The 25,876-nt window shown below is 48.5% G+C and overlaps 2 protein-coding genes across 2 annotated transcripts in view; one reads left to right on the top strand and one right to left on the bottom strand.

The window, feature by feature from the left end:
• LTBP3 (latent transforming growth factor beta binding protein 3) overlaps window positions 1-14,314 on the bottom strand; it is a 70,031-nt gene extending 55,717 nt beyond the window's left edge. Inside the window, exon 1 of the mRNA XM_060252398.1 lies at window positions 13,926-14,314. Coding sequence (XP_060108381.1) covers window positions 13,926-14,199 — 274 coding nt within the window. The 5' untranslated portion in view covers window positions 14,200-14,314. The remainder of the gene's footprint in view (window positions 1-13,925) is intronic.
• Window positions 14,315-24,096: 9,782 nt separating this feature from the next.
• On the top strand, window positions 24,097-24,984 carry LOC132587812 (insulinoma-associated protein 1a-like). Its single transcript, XM_060260193.1, has one exon. It carries the CDS (start codon window positions 24,149-24,151, stop codon window positions 24,959-24,961), a length of 813 nt encoding a protein of 270 aa, XP_060116176.1. The 5' UTR covers window positions 24,097-24,148; the 3' UTR covers window positions 24,962-24,984.
• Window positions 24,985-25,876: the final 892 nt, after the last annotated feature.

Raw genomic sequence — 25,876 nt, 5'->3', positions numbered from 1 at the left:
ACAGCGCCGCGCAACCCGAGCCGCCCTCGGGTCGCCTTGCGCAGCGCGGGAAAGCCACCCCAATCAGCTCCAAGGGCGGGAAGCTCAACTGGCCAGGATTGGGCTGGCCAGCAAAGGGGATGTTCCGGGATGCTTGTATATATTAGCGGACCCGACCGCGTGTTAACCAGTTCGGTAGTGTGCTAGCTATTAAATACTTATGCCTTCACCACGACTCGTCTCTCAGTACACTACACCTCGCACACCTCAGGCCCAAGGTGGAGCAGGGTTGTTGCCAGACATATAAATGGGTGTATGAAAGCCCTCTCAACCATTTGGTTTCCTCAGTGTTTATCCTAGCAGGGCCAGGCCCACTGACAGACTTCCTCCCTAAATGTGGCTGCCACATTTCCAGCCAGGTGGGGCTCCAAAGAAATGCGTGGAAGCCTCAGCCATTTCCTCAGAACTGCCAGAAACTTCTAGAACTGTCTCACCAAGCCCAAGGTTTCTGTGTATTTTGACGTCTACGAATTGGTAGTGTCTGGTATGTACAATCAAAACTTGGCTTTACTGTTTTCCCCTAAAATCCAAAAGCCTTTTCTTGCTTGTAACAAACACTTAAATTACTTGTTTAAATTTGCCGACATCCCCTTTAAGCTCCCTGACAGGCCCAGTCATAATAGCTAGAGGATGATTTTTTTTTTCAGGATCGCTTATTCACCAAAAGGATCCTGAAAGAATCTATCCTGAACCAGGGGAAAGCTTGGGTGGGCCTGATCCACAACTGGTTTGCTGTAGTGGTTAAGAAAGCCAGTTTGGTGTAGTGATTAAGGGCGCAGACACTTATCTGGGAGTATTGGGTTTGATTCCCTCCTCCACATGCACCTGCTGCAGATGTGACCTTGAGGAAGTGACAAGTAGGCTTACCAATCCCCAGGTCCCAGTGGGGGATCTCCCAAATTTGCAGGCTCCTTCCTGCCCCCAGTCAGCTGGCCAGTGGGGGGGAGCCCCGCCGCAACAGTCACCATGTGCCTTTCCACTTCAGAAGGCTAGAAGAAGCTTGGAAAGGCTTGCTTTTTATAAGGTATGTGTGCCTTTAAATCTGTAGGAGCCAGGCTGAATGGGGGCGAGGTGAGCCAGCAGAACAACATGGCTGCTCCCAGTGAACAGTGAAGCTGTAAGAGAGGAAGGGAAAGCAGCCCAGCCCCTCCATTTGTTTTACAAACCTTTCAGAAGTTGTTTGCATAGTAAAGGATAAACTAGAACCTTTGGTTTCCCTGTGTTTGTCTGAATAACTTGGAACTTCAGCAACTCATGAGCAAATTGCCCTAGTGACACCACACAAGTGTGGGATTGCAAACTGTTTATTTTGGCTGCTCTGTGTGTGTGTGTGTGTGTGTGTGAGAGAGAGAGAGAGAGAGAGAGAGAGAGAGAGAGAGAGAGAGAACACTGGACACGCAGCTGCTTGGAAATAAGGAAATGAAGACTGTATTCAGGGTAGGGTTGCCAAGTCCCCCATGGCCTCCTCCAATGTCATGTGCCACCCACTCTAGGAGCTTCCGGGAAACCTCTATGATTTTCCTGGATGCTCTAGTAATTTGGGACCATAGAGTTTTCCTCCCAAATTGTTAAAGCATCTGGGAAAACCATAGAATTTTCCCAGAAGATCCTAGAATGGCCAGCACACAATGTCACTGGCGCAATGATGTCACTTACGACTGCTGTATTTTTACTTATTTATTTTAGGGAATGTGAAAGTCTACTGGCTCCACCCCCAAAGTCCCCAGATATTTTCTATGTTAGACTTAGCAACCCTAGTCACAAGTTCGCTCCTCTCAAGAGCAGTTTCTGTCAGAGCTTTCTCAGCTCCATCTACCTCACAGGGTGTCTGTTGTGGGGAAGGGAAAGGAAAGGAGATTGTAAACCACTCTGAGCAGGGTCGGCCCTGCCACTAGGCAAACTAGGCAGTTGTCTAGGGTGCCAGCAGACTGGGGGTGCCAAACTGGGAGCTCCCCATGTGACTTGGTGAGGCAGCTACTCAGTGGCTGCATCTCTGAGTCCCCCTGTGCCTCTCAGGAGTCTCCTGTGAGGTGCGGGCTGCAGGGGGTCTCTCCCTGTCTTTGCACCCCTGGGGTGCAAAAGCAGGGAGAAGATCTCCCCCGACTCTTCATTCCATTCTATTGGCCCATTCTCTCCTATGAGCCCATAGGATAGCATGGAGGGATCGTGCCACCTCTGCAGCATGACATTAGAGAAGGGGTTTAAAGTTTAAATCCCCTTCTCTAGCATCACGTCGCAGAGGCAGCCTGATTCCTCTATTCTATCCTATGGGCCCATAGGATAGAGTGGAGGGATCGGGCCACTGCTGCTGCGTGACTCTAGAAAAGGGGATTTAAACTTTAAGCCCCTTCTCTGGTGTGGCACTGCAGAGGGGTGTGCAAAATTAGCTTTGAATAGGGCACCAAATGCTCTAGGGCTGGCCCTGGCTCTGAGACTCCTTCAGGTAGTGAGGGGTAGGGTATAAATCCAACTTCTTCTTCTACTATTACTATGTGGACAGCAGGGGGGAGGATCACAAACCACCAATTAATTTCCCTTCTCTCAATGAGAATGTCTTCTATTCTCATTATATACCTTTTTTAATTTAAGGGCTTTATACAATCAGGATAGGGGAGACTGGATTCCAGACGATTACACATTAGTCTGTAGCACTAAACCAAGCCTTGTGGCACCTTGATGGATCCGACCAGCAACTCTATTTCACCTTGTCTGAGTTCCCTACCCATAACAGCACCTATCCCATATGGGTTTTCTCCACCCTGGTCCTAAGACACACACACACCCAGCATAACCTTTTTTTCAGGGTCAAAAGAAGCTCTTCTTCCCTCTGATGCCAGTAGAAAAACTGGTAGGAATTTTAGGGTTGCCAGCCTCCAGGCTGAGAGCCAGTTTGGTGTAGTGGTTAAGTGCGCAGACTCTAATCTGGGAGAACCGGGTTTGATTCCCCATTCCCCCATATGCAGTTTCTGGTGTGACCTTGGATCAGTCGCAAGTTCTCTCAGAGCTATTTCTCTGAAGAGCAGTTCTCTCTCAGCCCCACCTACCTCATAGGGTGTCTGTTGTGGGGAGGAGAAGGAAAGGAAATTGTAAGCCACTTGAGACTCCAAGAGAAGGGCAGAGTATAAATCCTCCTCCTCCTTTTCTATTGGCTGTAGAGCTACTGCTATTACAAATGATCTCTAGGCAACAGAGATCAGCTTCCCTACAGAAAATGGCTGCTTTGGAAGGTGGACTTTATGACATTGTAACCCACTGAAGTCTCTGCCCTCTCCAAACCTTACCCTCCTCAAACTTCAGCCCCAAAACCTCCAGGTATTTCCCAACCCAGAGCTGGCAACCGTACATAGGAGTCAGTCTTAACAGATTTATTCAGGCAAAATCCACAAAATAAATCTATTAAATCCTGAAGGTGCCACAACATTCTCTAATGAATTCAGTAAACTGCTGTTTAACATGACCGCTTAGAAATCAACCAACACAAGACTCTGTTGTTGTTTTTAAAATGTTTTTCTTCATTAAGCTGTAGCTTTTGGATCTAAAATGGCAAAACTTCGCCAGGTCTTGATTTTTTTATTTTATTTTATTTTTTTGCAAATGTTCTTTCAGATCTGCTTCAGAGAGCCTTCAATGGTCACTTGAATACCTGGCAATGCATGGCTTGTTTTATTTGCCTGGAGTAAATTCAGCCTCTCAGTAAAAAATTTTCTGTGGAGATCGGTTCCGTTATACGACTTCACTCCACTCTGAAGTGGGAGACTCTCAAAGTTCAAACACCAGCTGGGTTGCATTCATTGGATGGTAGCCTCAAATGCTCCCATTCACACTTGTGGGGGAGTTTTGACAGCTGATGCGAAACTTCCCAGTGTGTTAAGCATTGAAGCCCAGGTATGCCTACTTCAGAGGGTTCAAGTGCTTTTTTTCCTCCCTCCCCCTCCCTCCAATGACGACACAGCATTTATATCACTATTGCAGCGCTCAGCAGAAGACTTTCAAAGGGAGACTCCTGCCTGACTTGGAATTCACTTGTAGATCTGATACCATCAGGCCGCATTTTGGGCAGGAGCTCACAGGAGCAGAGCTCCAGAACCTCTAAATTTTATTGTGCTCTTTCTTTCTTACCCCTACCTCCAAATACTTGCTTCTGGGCTCCATTGTTCAAGCCCCCTGTGAGAATTTTGCTGAACTCTTAAGATTTGACAAACTTTCTAATATTTTCCCCCACAAAAAATGGGAAAATAACCAAAACATATAAAGCAGACAGATGGAAATCTTCATCAGGCCACTGTGGCAACACAGGAGAAAGTAATTGAAAAAGTATGGGATAAGGTTTTATTATGACAATTGTAATTCAAGAAGCATTTTAAGGTAGATGCTGAGCTGATGTCATTTAGTACATCTTCCAGTGATTTCAGGGGTGTGTGGCATATGCAAATTAGTTATGCAAATAAGTTGTGCTAATGAGCTCCGGCTCCTTTTTTGCTACAAAATGACCCCTGGGTACTATCCTACTTGGACTCAAGAGAAGCTTGGGATGGTTGCTCTCTACAAAAAGCAAGCATTCCTCTTTATAATTGATGCACATCATGTAGATAGATTCATCCTACTTTGCCGATTCATCAACTGTTCAGCCCGGTCCGTGCTCACTCCTTTATTCTTTTGACAAAATCTTCTTTTCAACTATGTTCTGTAATATTATCTAATATGTCCAGTTCTTCACCCACCACCTGATCCTTTTCATTGGAAAACCTGGGACCTTCTGCAACAGCTATATCTCATAATTTGCCAAAGCCTTATGCCACACTAAATAGGTAAAATGCAGTAGCACTCTTTATTAAGTTAGCTTTGGCAGCTGTTTTTGGAAAGTCAGTTGAAATGACAGGTTGCCAGACCTGGCTTCTCAATCCATGGGTTTGCACATAATTTCCAGAAATGAAAGTATTGTTTCTGTATCGCCTGATTGGTATCTGGTAGGGTATGAACGAGCCATGTGCATTCAGCACATATTTCTGCTTGTCAATCACATACTAATTCAAATGCATATGTCCAAGGAAGTTGAAATCCTTATTGGTGTCCATTTCTTCACCTGCACATATATAGGTCAATACAATGGACACTGTTGGCAAAGAGCAGCAAATATCTCATTAGTGGGTGTGCAGATCTATAGGCCCTTAATGGCATGGGATGTATGACAGCATCACCCAGGTATACATGGGAACATAGCTGGCACAAAAGCTGGTCCCTGAGTTTGTATCTTTGTTGGGCTGTCCATTGTTACTGAAGAACAGAGGCTTCAGGTTGGGGATAGCGGTTATCTGTTAGGAAGGACAATCCAGGGCCAGATCTGGGGGGGGGGGGGGGGTTCCTGCAGATATTTGTCCTAGCCTGAAGAACTGGTGCCAATGCAGTGAAATACTGGCATTTGCCAACAGACAACAGACTGCAGTATAGTGTTTTATGGATAGGTGCTGATGCATGACAGTAGCTGAGAGGCAGCAAGGCACAATGGTTCGAGTGTCAGACTAGGATCTGGGAGATTCTGGTTAAAACCCTCAGTGTGCCATGGAAGCTGGCTGGGTGCCCATAGGCCAGTCACTCTCTCTCAGCCTAACCTACCTCACAGGGTTGTTGTAAGGATAAAAACAGAGGAGGGGAAAATATTCTAAGCCCCTTTGGATCACTACTGGGGTGAAAAGCAGAGTATAAATAAAATATATAAAGTAAGGTAGATGTAGCAGTTTGTTTGTTTCTGGTATAAAGCAGCATTTACATATCCACCATGCAGGTATACAGTGATGTCCAGAAAGTCACCTGAGGCACTGAATGCATAGGGTAGAACAGAGGTGGCCAAACTTGCTTAATGTAAGAGCCACATCGAATAAATGTTTGAGAGCTGCAAGATGAAGGAAGGAAGGAAGGAAGGAAGGAAGGAAGGAAGGAAGGAAGGAAGGAAGGAAGGAAGGAAGGAAGGAAGGAAGGAAGGAAGGAAGGAAGGAAGGAAAATAAATGGGGGAGGGAAGGAGAGGTGGAAATAAAGCAACTTTAACTTTAAATGCATTCTCCAAGCCACCAACTGGCTTGGCTTGGAGTAGTGATTTAAAGAGATAAATGCCTTCTCCAAGCAGGCCAATGGGGTAGTGGGGGCTTCAAGAGCCACACAATATATGTCAAAGAGCCACATGTGGGGGTGCAGAAGTTCAAGCCCAGTTCAAGGCTTCCTTCCCATGGTCCAGATGATGAAAATGCAACTGAGGCATCTCTAGTAGAGGAGAGGCACTTGAGGACAGAATTTGAGTGTTATGCAGATTCATAATTATGCTGGTATATTTTGGGGCCGTGTGGGTAGCACAGACCTGAAGATACAAGCTGTCTTGAAATAGATAATGGTGGGGACAAAGTCACATTGCTTAGCAGCCAGATGTGCCATGGCACCATCAGGGACAGCAGTCCTGCAAATGTTTGCAGCCCATCTTTTTGTGGAATGTTGGTTTACAGAGTTTCCACATCCAAGATGGTGAGAATGGGGCTCGTAGGCCAATTGGCAGTGGATGGCAACTCCCTTAGGAAGTCCTGCAAGTCACTAGGAATGCTGGCGACAGAAGGTCAAAGACTAGAGTTCTCATAGGTAGATATATTCCTTGTCATTAGAGTGGCAATGGATTACCCATTTTGTGGATCTTACGTAGCAAACAAAAAACCCTGGTTAAGGTTTCTGGCATAGGCTTTGCCTTTCCCACCACCTGATATGCACTGAGCCAACATTTTCATTGAGCTATCTACCATGAGGCCAATTCCCCGCCCCCCCCCCAGTCAGTCATCATCAGTGTAGACCCCAGCTCAACTCAAGGGCCCTACCAGAGGTGCCATTTTCCACTTGTACACACCGTTTCTTTTTGCCATCAAGTCACTGCTGACTTATTGTGACCCCTTTGGATAATTTAAGTTTTCAAGGCAAGCAACTTTCAGAAGAGGTTTGCCATTGCCTGCCTCTCCATCACAACCCTGGTAGTCCTTGGTGGTCTCCCTTCCAAATATTGACCAAGGCTGATCCTGTTTCGCTTCTGAGATCTGACAAAGACCATGCTAGCCTTCGTTCTCAAGCTCAAGGCTCGTGTACACTTACAGCTTCTCAAGTCACCTTACTTACACACAACCATACACCTAAGTTCCTTGGCATTACTATGGACAGGACATTGAGCTATGAACACCATCTTACCAATGTAGGAGTGAAAATATGCATGCAAAATAACATTCTCCAAAAATTATGTGGTACAACTTGGGGTGCATCTGCTATAACACTTAGATGTTCAGCTTTGAGGCTGGTGTATGGTACTGAAGAATATGGTGCTTCAGTTTGGCTCAATAGCCCCCAGGTCCACAGGTTTGATGTCCAATTCAATATAACAATGAGAACCATCAGCAGATCTATTAAATCCACTCCAACCTATTGGCTACCCATACTAGAATCACAGAATCATAGAGTTGGAAGGGACCTCCAGGGTCATCTAGTCCAACCCCCTGCACAATGCAGGAAACTCACAAACACCTCCCCCTAAATTCACAGGATCAAATTCACTATGCTGCATTGCTCTCTCACATCTCACATGGATGCATTCAGTTCCACCTAACATCCATAACTTGAGGCCTGCAGGATTTGACTTGCCACCTGAAGTAGGGAAGATGGCTAATAGAATATGAACAGGCTTTGACAGTTGTGCAGACCTGTTGTTTAAATGGGGCAAAATACCAGGACTCCAATGCGATTGTGGTGCAGCCTGCCAAACTATTTTCCATCTGTCACAAGAATGTGAGCATCCTGCTTTCCAGGGAGATGCGATGGAGCTCTTTGCACTGTCCCCAGCTGCAACTGAGTGGACTGAAAATTTAGATATTGGTATTTAGGGGGCTTTCTCAATCGGTTGGCAAATCTGTTGGTTATGTATTTATATTATGATATGCTTCTTGTCTGTAACTGCCATATGATAGATAAATAAATAAATACTCAGAAGTGTACACTTGTGTCGAGCTAGACCATTTCAGGGGTCAAGATCCACAATCCACCTAGATCTTGAGAAGATTGTATTGAACTGCCTCACTAGACCAAACAGCTGATACATTGGAAAAGATGCCCATCTGCTACCCTATTCAACCCACTTGCTGAATAATGGATCCCTTTCAGAGTCCATGGAAGAAAGCACACCCTGGTGGGGCTTTTCCACAGCAGGTTCACAGCCTGTGGTCTGTTCAGAGCTGGGAAGCTTTTCCAGGCTTCAGCCTCCATGAAACAGTATCACAAAGGGAAGGAAATAATTAACTGGAAAACAAAAAAAATATAAACTAACAATAACCTAATAGAAACAACAGAAATACAAGTTCAGCCTGAAGAATAAACCATAAGTCCATGGATCATTTAAGGAAAAAGCCAAGGGGAACAGATATATCTTTAGTGGATGCAAAAAGCTCATCAAGGCCAGTGGCAGGTGAAGAGCTAGGTGGAAGGCTTTCCACAAGTGTAAGGTCACAACCAAAAAGGTCTTGCATCTTGTAACAGTCTGCTTTAACTGACAGACAGTAATACAGAGAAGCAGGTGATCCTCCAGACATTCTGGCCCCAAACTGTTAAGGGCTTTAAAGGTCAAAATCGGCACCTTGAATTGTGCCTGGAAGGAAAGTGGCAATGTACTTGTCTCAATGTACTTGTCTCAAGACAGGCATAATACATTCTCTATAGGAGACACTTGTCAGCAATTTGGTGCTACATTCTGCACCAACAGCAGCTTCTGAACAGACACCAAGGGCAGCTCTATGTTAAGGACATTACAGTAATCCACCTAGATGTTTTCTGTGCATGCATCAGAGTGGCCAAATCACATCACTCAAAGTACGGTGGTCACTGAAACACCAGCTAAAGCTGCTGGCAGCCTCCTTAAGTGCAGATATGGATCAAAGACTACACCCTCCCCAAATTACAAAGTTGCTCCTTTCCTTCAGGAAGAGTTCGATTTCACCTACAACAAGCCAATTTCTCAACCTCTGATTGTTTCCATTACTGTTTATGGCACTGTATCCCAAAATACAAAAAAAAAGCCCCATGGTGCAGAGTGGTAAAGCTACAGTATGGCAGTCTGAGCTCTCTGCTCACAACCTGAGTTCAATCCTGGCGGAAGCTGGGTTCAGGTAGCCAGCTCAAGGTTGACTCAGCCTTCCATCCTTCTGAGGTCAGTAAAATGAGTACCCAGCTTGCTGGGGGGAAAGTGTAGATGACTGGGGAAGGCAATGGCAAACCACCCTGTAAAAAGTATGCCATGAAAACGTTGTGATGTGATGTCACCCCAGAGTCAGAAATGACTGGTGCACCTTTACCTTTTTATCCCAAAATATTTCTGCAGAGCCTCTTCCAGTGAGTGGTTTCATGTAGACATTAGATACCATGAGATATAAAAGGAACCTTGGAGACCCAGCAGTAGTCATGTGTCACAATAACATCAGGAACCTCTGCAGCAGGAAACATTGGAGTCACAGCAAAATCCTATCCCTTAATTTCATACCAGACAGATTACTCAGAAGGCCAGTGACATCCAAAGTCTCTTGTGACTTGCCTGTGAGAATGGGTTATCACAGATCAAATGCCACAGACGCAGCACCCTTGTCATCCAGTATGAACTCAAACAACGATGTGCACCCAATCATTCATATGCAGAAGACACACAGAGTTCTCTGTGTTCATTCTCACAGGCCCTTCCAAACCCCAGAGAGATCATTCCTGGGGCTGCATGATCTGTGCGGAGGAATAACCACGGAGATTCGTGGATGGTAACAAAGGGAGACAAGAGGAAGAAATTGTCCCCTTTCCTCAGTGGATTATGGTTTCAGAAGAGGAAGGAGGAAAAGATTTCACCCCTTTTGACCTTTCTCACTCAAGCCCATCCCCCACCTGCATGGCTAGTGCAGGTTCTGAAATCTGGGGATCTTTCCAGGGGTTGGAAGGGGCTGCAGGAACACAGAGGAATGCAGGGAAGTTCCAGGTTCCATTCAGAGTAATAAGATACACTCCAGTTTTTCTCACTGGAAATCATTCCACTCTCACCAGAGCATCGACAAGCACACATTTGAGAATCGGCCCTCATGAGAAAGAAGGACAGATGTAAGCCATGGAAAAAACACCCAAAGTTGAGGCTTACACAAACATCATTTTGTATGTGCCAGAAAAATCTTGTGATATTAAGGGAGACTGGAGAATATTTACCTAGTTCCATAAAGAACAGCTTGTGCATTAAGGCGATTCCAGCTAGGACTTTAGGTATCAGTGAAGCTGGGCTAGACCAGACATGAGATGAGAGAAGGGTGTATTGCGGCGGGGAGGCACTGCAGCACAGGGCCGAGAGTCACCAGTCAGTCCAGCAGAGAGGAGGGCAGGTTCCTTCCTACCATCCCTTCCACCACCAGCCTCTCTCTATAATTCCCTCCCAAGCAGCAAAGTCAACAAATGCTGCGGTTTCTGGTCACTCTGGGCACCTCAAACGTCTTTGGCTTGAGGAAAACAAACACCAAGTCACAGAGCGGAAGGGGACGGAAGCTCAGATCCAAAGTACGGAATGTGTAGGAGGGGAGAGAAAGAGAGAGAGTGAGTCCTTTCTGGCAGAGGAGAAACATAAGACCGGACTGATTCAGAGACTTGGCTCTCCGCACATTCCCAGAGGCCCCACTTCTCCAGGCTCTCTGCACATTCCCAGAGGCCCCACTTCTCCAGGTCCTGGCTAGGAAGAGGGGCTTCTAGGCCAAAGTTCCGCCTTTGGATTCTGTAAGCTGAAGCCCCCCTCCCCAGGCACACACAGAGCCAGCCAGGAAAAGTCTTCCATGAGAGCGCCCACTTTCCACCCCAGCCCGTTCCCCCCACCCCCAGTTGATTCCAAATAGGAAACTGGCAGCTATTTTCCAGCCCAGCTGCTAAAGAAATTCACATAGAAAGAGAGTGGGAAAACCAGGAGATGCTGGGAGCACAATATGACCTGCCAACTTGTGTGTGTGTGTGTGTTCAAGCACACTGACACACCTCCAGTCACGCAGCAGCAGAATTTGGTGAATGTGAACAAAGCATTTTAAAAGTTTCCAAGTCTATCTCGAGCATCCGGTTTAGAAATCTGCAACCAACATATTCTTGTCCAATAGGCTCCAGCTTTCACTTTTCATCCTATATGTAGTAATAATAATACCTTGCACTTTATGCTGTTTAAAGTACATGGCATATATTTTCTCCAGTAATCCTTCCAATGGGAAATGGAAGGATATGGCATAGCCCAATTTTGTCGGATCTCAGAGGCTAAGCAGGGCCGGTACTTGGAAGAGAGTGCTATTGCGAATTACCTCTGCTTTTCCCTTGCCTTGAAAGCCATTTCCTAGGGTTGCCATAAATTGCTCATGACTTGACAGCACAAACATACATGTAATCCCTACAACCAGGGCTTTTTTTGTAGCAGAAACTCCTTTGCATATTAGGCCACATACCCCTGATGCAGCCAATCCTCCAAGAGCTTATAGTAGGCCATATACTAAGAGCCCTGTAAGCTCTTGGAGGATTGGCTACATCGGGTGGGCGTGGCCTAATATGCAAAGACATTCCTGCTACAAAAAAGCCCTGCCTACAATGATCCTGTAAGGTGGGCAAGTTCAAGGCACAAAGGCCCTTCAAACCAGGGACTGCCTAATTCATGGGTTCTTAGATTATTTGCTCCCTCATCATCCAACTTTCATTTCCTTCTCACCCTCCCTCTTTTCACATAGCAGCAAGGAAACAAATTAAAGTGCCCATCTAGCAAAGCAACCCACAGTGGAATGTAAACCACCAACTGAAGACCTGCATTCTGGGTTATGGTATCACACCACCAACATTCTTAATTTGGTAAATGCAATATTTGACCCAATTTAGGGAGGAAGGAGCATTGCTGTTATAGCTCTAAATCCAAAGGCATCCCTAACTGAGAAAGCCATTTCAGTATTAAAAGACAAACTGGCACTCAGCAAGTGGCAAAACCAACATTCACTGTACCACATAGTTATGTGGATGCAAATAAGTTATTTATTTAGCTTATATAATTTTTTCCTTCCTAGTTGTCTCCTGCACTTTATCCCTCTTTTCCTCCAAAGTCCTCAGAGTGACGTACGTGGTTCTCCCTGCCTCATTCTCACAGCAACCCTGTAAGGTAGGTTGGGCTGAGAGAAAGTTACTAACCCAAGACCATCTAGCCCAAGTCTCACACATGCAAGCCTGACGCCTTAACCCACACACCTTAACTGACACTCCTTGTGTACTGAGTGGAATGGACCTAATTGCATGGTAAAGCCTTCTGAGAATTGCTTTATCATTTGGCTATTTCGACACAAAATAGGGTTCAGTGCATGCAATAGACAGTCAGTGAGGTGATGAAGGAGGAGGGCTAGGGGCTCCTACCTGGCAACTATGCAACAGAAAAAGCTCAAGTTCCTGGGAAAGGTACTTGGAGGCCTTGTTTCTTAGGCATCGCTGTGGCATGACACTGAAATTCAGAACTTCCTGAAGGCCACTTTTCTGCCCTTATTACTGGTTCCTCACGCCCAGTGAGCATGAACAAACGTAGCTGCCTTATTCCAAGTCAGACCTTTGGCCTATCAGACGGAAGCAGCTCTCATCACCTCCTACCGGATCTTTTTATAGTTGGAGACGCTAGAGGTTAGACCTCAAAGCACCACCGAGCCATCATTCCCACCTCGTCTATCACCAAGCCATCATTCCCATCAACCCTTTTTCTTGGTTTTGTATTTAGTCTGTCTATAAACCTAAAAAGACCCCTCTGCCCCTTTTGTAAACACTTGCCTGAAGAGGCAGAATTCTGTGTAGCTCAGAAGCTGGCCATCCCACCTGCAGCCAGCAGTAAAAAGGATCCTGCGAAGCTGGGGCTTAAACGCTCAACAGTCCGAACTGTAAGCTGAGCCATTCTGGGGCTGAGCCACGAGCCAGCTTTGGCTGAAGCTTCAGCCCCCTTCCCAACTCATCTCGGCTGTTGCTTTTCCTCAGCCAAGGCTTTCGGAGCCCTGTGTGTGTGTTGTGTGTGTGTGTGTTTGTCTCAGCCAGCAAACCAGTACGGATCTGCCTGTGTGCTTGCTTGGCTAACGGTTCTGAGCTCAGCGCCGCACACTGAGGCTGTCGGGCCCCAGGAGACGGGCCGGGACATGAGGTAAGGTTTTCCGCCAGCCAAAAGCAGCTGAGGGAAGAACGGGGGTGGGGGAGAGCGGGAAAGAGAATAGGGAAGGGAGGGGAGGGGAGGCTCACTGGAGCCCTGTGTGCCTTATCTCAAAAGCTGGCCAAGTGAAGCCTCCTGCAGTGGGAAAGGCCCAGGGCACCAGTGTCCAAAGGGAAGTGTGTAAAAGTGTGCAGCCTGTGGTGAAAAGGACATTTGCTTTGGACTAGAGCTTCCTCCAAGAGGGGTAGCAGGCATGCCCCCCAAGCCCCCTCTGAAGGGCTTGAACCCAGATAGAGGGGGGGGTGCCATGGCCAGGGCCTGTGTGCCCGGTGGTGCCAGGGTGAGAGAGAGGGAATGCACCTCCCCGGGGAAGGGGAAGCGGATGAGCAACTGTCTGTCAGAACTGAAGGGCTAGACAGAGCGGGTTAACCCTTTGCTGGCGGGACTCGCCTGGCGGTTGTTTTCCAAAGCGGCAGTCCCAAGGGGAAGGCTGCGCTTCACTCCCATCTGTGCCAAGGGGGGGCGCAGAGAGGTCATTACCCCAGAGGGGACCTCGCGGGGAGCACCGAAGGCATCTGCGTGGCGCTCCCGTCCCCTGCAAAGGCGGGTCGACCGACGGCCCAGCCTGGCCGTGCCCCGCCAGCGCCCCCCTCCCCCCGCACGCCTGCTCACCCACGCGGAAGCCGGAGCCGGTGAGGGTGTCCATGGAGTGCCCGTTCTCGCCGATGAGGGTCATGTTGGAGCCCGGCTTGCAGCTGTCGCGGCACTGGCCCTTCAGGCACGTCCGCTTGCAGATGAGGGGGGCGAAGACCACCTTGAAGCGCTCCCGCGCCAGCGCCGTCCGCTCCGAGGGGCCCGCCACGGCCGAGGCGCTGGAGACGGCGGAGGCGGCGCCCGGGCAGCCCAGCGCCAGCAGCCACAACACGGCCAGCCCCCGCGGGGGCATCTTGGCATCCCGCTCCCCCAAGGCCAGGCCGACTCGGGCGCCCACCAGCGCAGCCGAGCGCGCCTGGCCCCGACGGGGCGCACCGGAGACGCTGCGCTCGAAGCGAGGGAGGGAGGGGCGCCAGGAAGGAGCGACGGGCGGGCCGGCGGGTGGACGGGCGCCTCTGCCAGGCTGGAGAAAACTCGCTCCGCCGGGCCCGCTTGCTCGCCTCGCAGCCAATCTCCGGCCGCGGGCAGGAATTTGGGAGCGCCGCCAAGAGACGCCGCGCCGGCAGCAGGAGAGGAGAGGAGACGAGAAGCGAGGCGGCTCCTGGCCGGGGAGAGGAGCCGCCGCCACGGGACGCGCCGCAAGGGGGCGCGCCTGAGAAAGAAAGAAAGAAAGAAAGAAAGAAAGAAAGAAAGAAAGAAAGAAAGAAAGAAAGAAAGAAAGAAAGAAAGAAAGAAAGAAAGAAAGAAAGAAAGAAAGAAAGAAAGAAAGAAAGAGCTAGCTACTGGAAGGAAAGATAGGAAGCAAGGGGAGGAGAAGAAAGAAGACAGGCTAAAGACTGTGGGCATCAGTCTCTTCTTCCTGCATCGGTTCTGCGCTCGCCCTGGTTGGATCAGTCCACAGCCTCCGGCTCCCACGTAACCTGTAGGAGGCCAACAAGCAAGGCGTGGCAACAGCCGCGCTCCCCTGTCCCTTCACAGCGAGTATGAATTTGTGCCTCTATACATGGAGGTTCCATTGAGCTGGCTTGGCTGACCGAGACCTTTCCCCACTCTTGAGTTGCAGACTGACAATTGCGCCGACGGGCAGTCAATAGCCCGTCCGCGCAGTTGTCAGTCTGCAACTCAAGAGGTCTCGGTCAGAACCCGACTTCTCTCAGCACTTTCCCCCCAGTTCGGCGGGGCGGGGCGGGCGGGGGAAATGTTCGAAGGCTTTCATTGTCCTATCTAGGGAACGTGTGAGCCAGTGAGCAGTCACAAAAGGGGATTGTATTTTGTTGTGAAGTGATACTAGCTGCCCCCTGTATGCCACAGCCTGGGCTGGAGAACATAGTTGTGCGTTAATTCATAAAGCGCTGTGGGTATGGAAAGTGTGTTTTACGCTAACCACTTGGCCCTTTGTTCGCTCTCCTTGTGGCCACTGTAGTGACAGGGCACCGAGGCTGAAAGACGAGCAGAGGAGGGGGTGCATGTGTGGATGAGTCTGGCGCAGAGCCAGCGCCACAAACTTTCATGTCTGAACTCAAGCACCGTTCTTGTCCAAGGAAGCTGGTTTGGCTGGGATCCATCCAGGGATGAGTGTTGTACATGTACATGTATGAACCAGCCCCTGGGGGGGAAACACCCTTTAAATGATGAGGAAACTAGTGGGAACAAATTGGCAGAGTGGTGATTCATGCAGAGGTGACCCAAGACATTTTGACGCTGCAGCCGATCCCAGTGGCACAACTCCCCCCTTCCACAACGAGAGCAGTTTTGTGTGCTTGCCATCAATACGCTCTCGAAGTTGAGGGGGTCGAACTCATTTGTTTCAAGGGCCAGATCTGACATAAATGAGACCTGGTTGGGCCAGGCCATGTGTGTACCTATTTAAGATTAGGTAGCAGAGAGATAAACTTTTTAAAGGACACAGATAAACAACATGACTAATGATTTTTTAAAAAAACTTAAAATAAAACATGCTTAAAACATTTGCTCTTGTTGGTCTTAAAGGTGCTTTCTTTGTATATCTCCTGTGGGATCCAGGGAACTGGGCAAGGGAAGCTCTGGCTCTTTCCCTCCCTCCCCAGGGGACCAGGACGGGGAGAAGACACAACTAATGGAGAAAATCAAGGTTTTGCTTTGTAGCTCCAGTGTGATTGAGCAAGCCTGGCAAAACAAGCTGAGATGCAGAAGGAAGCAAGAGAGAGGGGAATGGAAGCAGACAACAGGAGCCTGATAGGAGCTCTCTGGGGGCCTGATTCGGCCCCCGGGCCACGTGTTTGACACCCCTGATCTAAGCTATAAAGTCTTGTGAGCAAAAAATCTGCTTTGTGAGCTACTGGCATTAAAGCTGTGAGCTTATGCATAAATTAGTTTGCTCTGGGGCCATTTTTCCTGAGCGAAGGCAAAAATGTGTGAGCTGGAAGCTAAAAAACTGAGCTAGCTCACACTAACTCAGCTTAGAGGGAACACTGCTTGCCATACTGGAATGAACAGGAGTTGTGCAGGTAAAGTTCCTGAGAATTCATCTCCCTCCCCCTGGAATTTGGGATACATTCCAGCGATTCAGTAAGATTGTAACATCACCATGTCAGAAAATGCTTTCGACTGCCAACCTGCCAATGGGCAAACTCAGCAATCACCCATACGCATGCATTCTTCATGCCCTTCACGTTATGGAATGGCATTCCTGATGAGGCCAGCAAAGCTCTCACTCTCTTGGCTTTCTGCAAACTATACATAAGAATATAAGAGAAGCCATGTTCCATTCGATCCAACGCTCTGTGTCACACAGTGACCAAAAAAACCGGGTGCCATCAGGAGGTCCATCAATGGGGCCAGGACACTAGAAGCCCTCTCACTGTGCCCCCTCCCAAGCACCAAGACTTCAGAGCATCACTGCCCCAGACAGAGTTCCAATAATGCACTGTGGCTAATAGCCACTGATGGACCTCTGCTCTTTATGTTTATCCAATCCTCTCTTGAAGCTGTCTATGCTTGCAGCCGCCACCACCTCCTGTGGCAGTGAATCCCATGTGTTAATCACCCTTGATACAAAACTGAATTATTAAGTAGGGCTTTTTTACACAGGCAAGAGGGCTCTACAGTAACTAAAGGGTTCAGAAGGATACTTGGTAAAGGGTTAGGGACCATGGTTCATGCTATTGGTATATAATTTGAACTGTTTTGCTAAGTAGGATCCCACTAAGTGATCTTTACAATCATTTCATATGTCATGTTTGTTTCATATTTCTGGTTGGTCCAGATTTCTACAATCCAAATCCTACTGAATTGTTTCTTAGATGTTTCCTCCTCCTGTTGTTCGTATTGACTACTGTGTAATCCAGCTTGTGTCCCAGTTAGAAAGGTGGGCTCTACATAACAATCTGCATCTTGAATGCTTGTTTGGGACACATCCATAAGAACATAAGAAGAGTCCTGCTGGATCAGGCCAGTGGCCCATCTAGTCCAGCATCCCATCTCACACAGCGGCCAACTAGTCCCTCTGAAGGACCAACAACAGGGCACAGAGGCTGAGGCCTTCCCCTGATGTTGCCTCCTGGCTCTGGGAGTCAGAAGTTTAGTGCCTCTGAATTTGGAAGTTCTCAGTAGTAGCCATTGATAGATTTATCCTCCATTAATCTATCTAATCCCCTTATAAAGCTATCCTTGCCTGTGGCCCATCACTATCCCCTGGTGGCGTATTCCACATTTTAATCACTCTCTGTGTAAAGTGCTTCCTTGTAATCACTCATTAGTACTCTTTGATGGTTTATCAGGGGTGGCCAACGGTAGCTCTCCAGATGTTTTTTTGCCTACAACTCCCACCAGCCCCAGCCATTGGCCATGCTGGCTGGGGCTGATGGGAGTTGTAGGCCAAAAACATCTGGAGAGCTACCGCTGGCCACCCCTGGTTTATATAATATAGTGGGTTCAATGCAAGGAGGAGACGCGGTTGTAGTGAACATTGCGCTCTTTATTCAGTACGGCATAGTAACAGCTGAGCTCAAGACTGCTGAAGGTTCCCAAGCTAGGACACCACTGGATCATTCAAACTATCAGGGGGCCCATGATTGGAGCAGGGCAGCAGAGATTTGGATCCTACTGCCCATTCCCCAAGCTCAGTCCTAAAGGCTCCCATGAGCCAGGAAGGAACACATGTAATAATATACCACGTTAGTCCACATACACAACAGTTTAGCATTCAGCCACTGCAAAGATGACTGGTGAAAACTATTAATTTGTACTTGTTTACATTTGTTTGTTTAAAACAATGGACTGGAAACACGGGTAGAAAATAGGGACAGAAATCGTTTTTTCAAATGAATGCAAAGCAATGGATAAAAGGGGCTTGGCTGTTAATCAAGAGCTCTTCCCCCCCCCCCCCCCCATATGCAGCTACAGTGTCTCTTTCCTGAATGGGAATTTGGTTTGCCACTTGGAAGGGCTACGACAGAGCAGACACACGCAGAGGTTCCCTTGTTCAGTCCAGGGGGAGAGGCCGTGGCCCATTGCTGGAGCCTTCTCCAAGGATTGGATGGTAAATGATGAGAAAGACCACCAGCCTGAGACCCTGGAGAGCCACTGCTAGTCAGAGAAGACAATGCAGACCTTGTGTTGTGGTTAGAATATTAGACTAGATTGGGGAGACCCTGGTTCGAACCCCCGGTTTGCCACGGAAGCTTTCTGGGTGACCCTCAGCTAGTCAGACATTCTCAGCCTCACCTGCCTCACAGGATTGTCATAAGGACTGAATGAAGGAGAGGAGAACCCTGTTAGCTGCTTTGGGTCCCATAGAGGAGAAAGGTGGGTTATAATGGAAGTAAGTGAATAAAGGGACAAAAGTCTCTTCCTGGGTGATCCTGGTAAATTATCTCAAGTAGCAGGTGCTGAGAGAAAAAAGGAAAGGAAAGGTCCCCTGTGCAAGCACCAGTCGTTTCCGACTTTGGGTTGACGCTGCTTTCACAATGTTTTCACGGCAGACTTTTCTATGGGGTGGTTTGCCATTGCCTTCCCCAGTCTTTTACACTTCCCCCCCAGCAAGCTGGGTCCTCATTTGACCGACCTTGGAAGGATGGAAGGCTGAGTCAACCTTGGGCCGGCTACCTGAATCCAGCTTCCACCGGACTTGAACACAGGTCGTGAGCAGAAAGTTCAGACCACAGTACTGCTGCTTTACCATTCTGCACCACGGGGCCTTATAAAAACAAATAAATTTATTGATGGGAGTGCCAATCTCAGATTAGACAATACTGAGTTAGATAGACGAGGGGTCTCATCCCATAGCAGACAGCTTCTTAGGTTCACTTTTCTGTGCCAATTTTTAGGGCTTTAGCTGGAGAAGCAAATGAGTGGAGCTGCATGTTTAAATCACAGCATGTGTAGGCAAACTAAAACTAGGTGATTGCCTATGGCCAGCCATCTGGGGTGCCAAATTGGGCGCCCCCCATGTGACTCATTGATTTTATCAGTATGGGGGGCAGAAGTTAGCCTTGCCTAGGTGCCAGATAGCCCAGGGCTGGCCCTGCAGGAAAGCCCAGTCTCATCAGATCTCAGAAGCTAAGCAGGGCTGAGCCTGGTAAGTACTCGGATGGGAGACCTTCTCGGAATATCAGGGCCAGGATGCAGAGGCAGGCAATAGCAAGCCACCTCTCTGAAATGTCCAAGCCCTGCTAGGAGGTGCCGGAAGTCAACCATGACTTCCAGGCACATAGACATGCAAATAGTCACACACACACACACCCAAAAAATAGTGTGTGTGTATTTCTTTATCCATTTTTTAAAAAAGCTGTTCATTTGTTTTCTGGCGAGGTACTAGGAGGGAAAATAAATTTTAAAAAATTAAAGTTAACCTTTTCTGGTCTTTGCTTATTAAAAGACCTCACCCTACCTTCAAAATTTCACAAAAAAGGCATCTGGAAGGAGGTGACCGGCAACATCCAAATGTGTTTATGTCAAGCTGTCTGTTAAAAGGCAGATGATGATTAAGCAATGGTCCCTCTCTAATCGGTGAACAGCCCCTCTGGCCATAATCTTGACTTGCCAAGATTGTTCAGAAAAATAAAGGTTCAGATGGGGCAGGGGTTATATTTGGGGCGGACAAAAAGTCCAGCTTCTTCAGTGGAGGGTGAAGTGTCAGGGCAGGTGGAACTTCCAAGGGCAGTCCTGCCAAAAGATAAACTATCCAGCAAATAAGCTGTAGAATCTTCTTCCCCCGAGGAGGAGACTAGATGATGGCTTTGTGGTGCTTCTGATTGAAGCCTTTGAAAACCCCCGTGGTCCTGGGGGGTCACCATGAGTCAGTTGCAACTCGGCAGCACAGGGTTCTTTTTATAACACACAAACCCTACAGCTGCATGGCAAAGAAAGGGAGAAAGAGAGAGAGAGAGAGAGAGAGAGAGAGAGAGAGAGAGAGAGAGAGAGAGAGAGAGAGAGAGAGAGAGAAAGAGAGAAAGAGAGAAAGAGAGAAAGAGAGAAAGAGAGAAAGAGAGAAAGAAAGAAAGAAAGAAAGAAAGAAAGAAAGAAAGAAAGAAAGAAAGAAAGAAAGAAAGAAAGAAAGAAAGAAAGAAAGAAAGAAAGAAAGAAAGAAAGAAAGAGGGAGGAGGGAGGGAAGGAAGGAAGGAAATATTCCAACTTTGGTGTTCTTTCCTGTCCTTTGCAGCTTGGATTTTTCCAGCCCAGGGAATCAAGGGGTTACTTGCAGGCTGCTCCAGAAGTTAGATTCAGGTAGGTAGCTGTGTTGGTTTGAAGCAATGGAACAAAATTCGAGTCCAGTGGCACCTTTAAAACGAGCAAAGTTTTATGCAGGGTATAAGCTTTTATGTGCATGCACCCTTCTTCAGATACCGCAGTTGCCAGTCTGGATACAAATAGGTGGAGGGTGAGCAGCAATTTGTTCTGTTAGCTCCAGAAGTGTGTGTGGACGGGGAGGGGTCTATTGTCTGGCATCTGCAAGGGGGCCTCGCAGCTTTATGGAAATGGGGGTCAGGGGGGTCAGGCCAGGCGCGTGTCTGTGCTTTTCAGACACACTTTCCTGGGGGGAGGGAGAGGCAGCAATTTTTCAATGGGCCAGGAGGCCTCGCCTGGCCTGCCCCCACCCCTAGGGAACAAGGGGAAAGGGTGCAGGGGGTGGAGGGTCGGGAGGGGGGGTGTCCCCCCTGTGTGCAGAGATCTGAGACCAACTGCGCCTCTCACATACAATGAGCGACTGTGCAGCTGAACACCACCACCCCCGCCAAAGACAATTGAAAAAGCCCTTCGGCTGGCCAGCCGGTTTGCATGTGTCATTTCAGTCTACCTTGGGCAAAGGATAACTGGGGGTGATGATCCTCCGAAGTGGATTGAGAAAAAGAAGAACCCTGTGGTGTCCCCAAAGCTGGCTCAAAAAAACAAATGATGAATTTGGATGTTCCAAACAGAGACTTAGTAGGAGGAAACCTTCCTTTTTACCTTGTGGAGGCTGGAATACAAGATACCTCTCGGACTGCTAAACACACAAGCCGACAGCACTCCTGGCGGGGCAGTTTTTTAAAAAGTCAACCAACTGTGTAACAGCAGTCAGACCTAAATCATTTCAGAATTTGTGTTGAACAGCACGATTCTGCCCTGGGCGATGTTAAATGTGGGAAAGAGATTGACAGAGCACACACAAGGTGCATGCACTTGGTTGCACCTTGGCGCGTGGCTAATGTCCAGCAATCCTGTCTGGAAACCCTGCTGGCTTGGCGAGGAGAAGTGATTTAAAGACAAATGCCTTCTCCAAGCTGGCCAATGAAGCATTGGGGTTTTTGAGAGCCACACAATATGTGTGAAAGAGCCACAATCTGGCCACCCTTGGTTTAGAGTTTTAGACTAGCACTAGGAATACCCAGGATTAAATCCCCAGTCAATGCTCAAGCTCCCTGGATGATCTTGGACCAATTCCTCGCTCTCAGCCTAACCTTCTTCACAAGGGCGTTGAAAAGACAAAATGACCTTGAGGTCTTTGGAAGAAAGGTGGAATAGAAATAAAGAGCCTCTTCAACTACTAGCTCAATAAAGCTTTAAAAAAGGCCAGTTACAAACTACCTCTAAGAAATCATGCCAAAAATGAAAACAACGTAATACCTTCTATTAGAAAATCGTTTCAGAGGCTAGCAGTGCTGGTCTGCAGGAGAGCAGTTAGACTGGAGTCTAGCAGCCTGACGAAGAGTACTGAAGAATGTGAAAGCTTGCACATTAGATTCAAGTCCATTAGCACTGTGAGACCAACAAGTGTTTCAGGATATAAGTTTTTGAAAGACTTTCAAAAGCTTATACCCTGAAACACTTTTGTTGGTCTCATGGTACTAATGAACTTGAATCTAACTCTTGGCTTAGAACCAAGCAAAATAATACCAAATGATGTGTAAGCTTTCGTGTTCTATGGGGCTCTTCATCAGGATGCCTCTTCAAGACAAAAAGAGAACAAGATGTTTCAGGACAGGACAGAAAGGTCCCAAGCATTCGTCTTCTAGAGCATTACCGGATGCATTGCAGACTTGGATTGGGTGGTGCTGGGTGCGGTGCAGGTTTCAAGTTACACCACAGGCTGCTGGGACAAAGAAGCAAAACAAAAACCGTAATTCTCCCGTTGAGAATATAAAAGCCGGCAGTTAATTGGAGCGCCTCTCTAACACTCCATGGAATGCTCTGGTCCCTTGTAAGGCAGAGAGCAGAAAGGAAACACGGCTGCCTTTATAGTGACAAAACTAAGAAGAAATTTTAGGAGATGCCCTAAATTGGATTCAATGGGAACCAAATAAGGCAATATTGCCTAGTGGCTGGAGAACAAGCCACCTGCCTTGTTTGCATTGTCATGTACAGCTGAAGAACTCCTCCTCTTCTACTATTTTGGGCAATTCCAAATTTACTACTAAAAATGTGTAGAGAGGCATGCTAGTCCCTAAAGAAGTCCCACAAACAAAACACCACAAAGCTCTCTCTCGTGCTCTCTCTCTCTCTCTCTCACACACACACACACACACACACACACACAGAGTCCAGCCAGATCCAACCTAGAAGTTCTTCCCACAGGGCTTAGCCCATTTTCAATGGCAGGGTTCAGCTCTCGAGATGTAGAGCAAGAAAAGGTGCTGCTGAACACGCACAGAATGACCTTTTTCTCCCCGAATAAGCACAACCAAGACCCTTGTCTTGCTCTGATAGGCCAAGCAGGCCTGACTCTGCTCCAGAATTCATTAATGTTGGAAGCCACTTTGTAGGATCTTTGGGAGGGAACAAAATAAATAAGATAAACATACATTCATTCCTTCACTCTAATGAAAGTTAGGTGGTCAGATGAAATGCCTCTCAGTTACAAAGGTGAAATATAAGCTTCAGATTTTTAATGAGTCTTTTATCTCTTGGAGTGATTTTGGGAGCAGCCTTCTGATTCTCTGGCTGGTGCGATGAGGCAGGCTAGAACTTCAGCTAAACAAATTAATACTTGCAAAAAAAAAATTTGCCTCGCCTGGGCTTATTTTCCTTTTGTGGAGTACTTAAATGGGGAACCGCAAGCTTCAGCAGGGCCCGTCTGCATTGTGCTTTCCTTTGCTCGCTCCTTTCCCTGCAAAGGGTTAACCTCCCACCAGCTCTCCTCCCCCCCTTCCCTCTCTGCCTGGTCCATTGATGCTGTCAGCCTCCCTGGGGTATCAGCGCACAGCCCACCCCCCCTTTTGTGGCTGGCGGTCGTGTGCCACCCCTTGCCCCCAATCTGCATAATGGCAGGGCCCACGCGCCAGGGCCGGAGCTCCCATCTGCTGCCTCGCCCCCACGGGACCCTCAGCCACGCAGTCAGCCCAACGCCCATTGGCTGCCCCACACCAGCCATCTGCAGCCTCCAGCCCACACAATAGGAGCCTGGGCCTTTATATAGGGGGCAGCCTGCGCACAGAGGCCAGCTGGCTCCCCACTGAAGGCAGGGCAGGGAGAGACCCACTGGCGGGCAGCAGCTGCAGAAATTCTGATCGGACCTGTCCCCGACCTGCAAGTGCCTGGCAAACTGAGAAAGAGCCTCTGCACCAGCTTTTGGAAGCATTTCTAAGGCCCAGAATCCGAGAGGAAAAGAAAGAATCTCCAAGCAAGCAGCAGCTTTTGCAAGCAGAGAGAAGCGTGCCAGCGCCGAGATCTAACTTAGTTGCAAGAGCTTCCGAAGCTCAAAACCCCAACCGGGATATCAAGACTCTCACTCACTCCAGCTGGTCGAGCGAGTCCTGATCTCGGGACACCAAGGCCCCTGAACAATGCCTCGTGGGTTCCTGGTGAAGAGGACGCGCCGAGAAGGCCCCGTGTCCTACCGAATCAGAACACTGCAGGACGACTCGCTGGCTGTGCCGCCTCCCAGTGGAGTGGTTCTACCCTCTGCCCAAAGGAAACCACCCAGAGCTGGGGGGCTGCCAGAATCCTGGCCCCCCTCCCAGAGCCCCCTGCGATTGGTAAGCACCACTCTGCTGGCCAGTTACCTTGATCGGGGTCTGAACTCTGGATCGCCAGCACCAGGTGAATCTGCTCCAGCCTGCACCTCGCAGTCTCCCGGTTTGGGTTCAGCCTGTGCCGTGGCAAAGCAAGCGAACCCCCTGCCTAAGAGAGCTGGCTTGGGTTCCAAGGAAGGATCTCCTGATGCAGTGGTCTTGCTGGGTGCCTTTGTGTGCCAGCTATGCCAAGAGTCCTACCCTGGCCCGCTTGCCCTGGCCCAACACTCTTGTTCCCGCATTGCCCGGGTTGAGTACCGCTGCCACGAATGTAGCAAGACCTTCAGTTGTCCTGCCAACCTGGCTTCCCATCGTCGCTGGCACAAGCCGCGAGGTGGCGGGCACGTCGGGGGAACCAAGGAGAATGAGAGTCCTGAGGCAACCAACAGTCCCAGTATGCCACACCCTGGCACCGTGGAGGGCAGCTACCGATGTTCTCATTGCCCCAAGCGGTTTCGGCGCCGGGCCTACCTCTGCAAGCATTTGGCTCTGCACACCGTAACCGGGCCAGTGCTGTCTGAGAGCCAGCGACTCCATGGCAATCTCACTCCTCAATGTGCTTCCTGGCCAAAGAAGCCATTTTAGAAATCCCATTGCTCCCAGCTCCTGGACCACCCAGATGGAGGTAAAAGGAGAGCGACTCCTGTGGATGCAAACTGCCGCACCAAGAAGCAGTCTCTCTACCTCCTTGTCCCCCTAGCCACACACCCCAATTCGCCCATCTGCCTCCCGCCCCCATCTCCAAGGACTGAAAATGATTAACGTGACTTTGTGGCAAAGCCCTTTAACTGTCCAACAGCTGGGCCCATTTCTCAGTGAGGCTGAGAGTGACTCCATCCTCGTGCATTTTTGCACTGATCCTGTATCCAGTGAGGTTGAAGGCGGGATCAAACTGTGGTCAGAACAAAGACAATCTTGACCCTGAACTCTGAAGGCTTCTGAATGAAACAGTGTGATATGCTCATGGGGCCAAAAGGAAAGCTCCAGGCATGCATGTTTCCTTCCACCCCATGCCCAGACTGGAGAGAGGCCCAAGCCCTGGGACACAAGAAGCTTGTGAGTGTCAGAACTGTGAACCTTGAGGTTGCTAATTTGGGGGGTGGGGGTGGAAAGGGAGATATGATTGCAGAATGTTGACAGATGGGACTGGGGGCTTGCATTTGTTTGATAGTAAATTGAGTATTTAAAAAATAGTCTGGTGTCTTTTCTATGCATGTGTGTCGAAGAGAGTTTGCGAGGCAGGACAAATGGCTTTGCGTTAGAAGAACTAAATAGCTCCCACTGGACTGAAAGCAGCAGTATATCACTGCACTAAACTGTAGTTTGAGTGCAGCAGTAACCAACAGGCTTGCCATGTGCAGCGCCCTTCCCCCCAAAGAGGTGAGCTGCTAAGATGACAAAGAATGCTTGCAAATATCCCAATTAATATAAATGCAGAGCTGGCCCTCCCACCAGGCGATTGCCTAGGGCAGTGATGTTATCAGTGTGTGTGTGTGGGGG

The sequence above is a fragment of the Heteronotia binoei genome, chromosome 1 (genome assembly GCF_032191835.1).
Source record: "Heteronotia binoei isolate CCM8104 ecotype False Entrance Well chromosome 1, APGP_CSIRO_Hbin_v1, whole genome shotgun sequence".
NCBI lineage: Eukaryota > Metazoa > Chordata > Lepidosauria > Squamata > Gekkonidae > Heteronotia > Heteronotia binoei.
Note: the sequence above shows the minus strand (reverse complement) of the source record. Positions and strands in the feature narration are given on the sequence as shown.

Coding starts and splice junctions, on each gene's coding strand:
- LOC132587812 (XM_060260193.1), top strand. CDS start 24,149: ATGCCTCGTGGGTTCCTGGTGAAGAGGACGCGCCGAGAAGGCCCCGTG.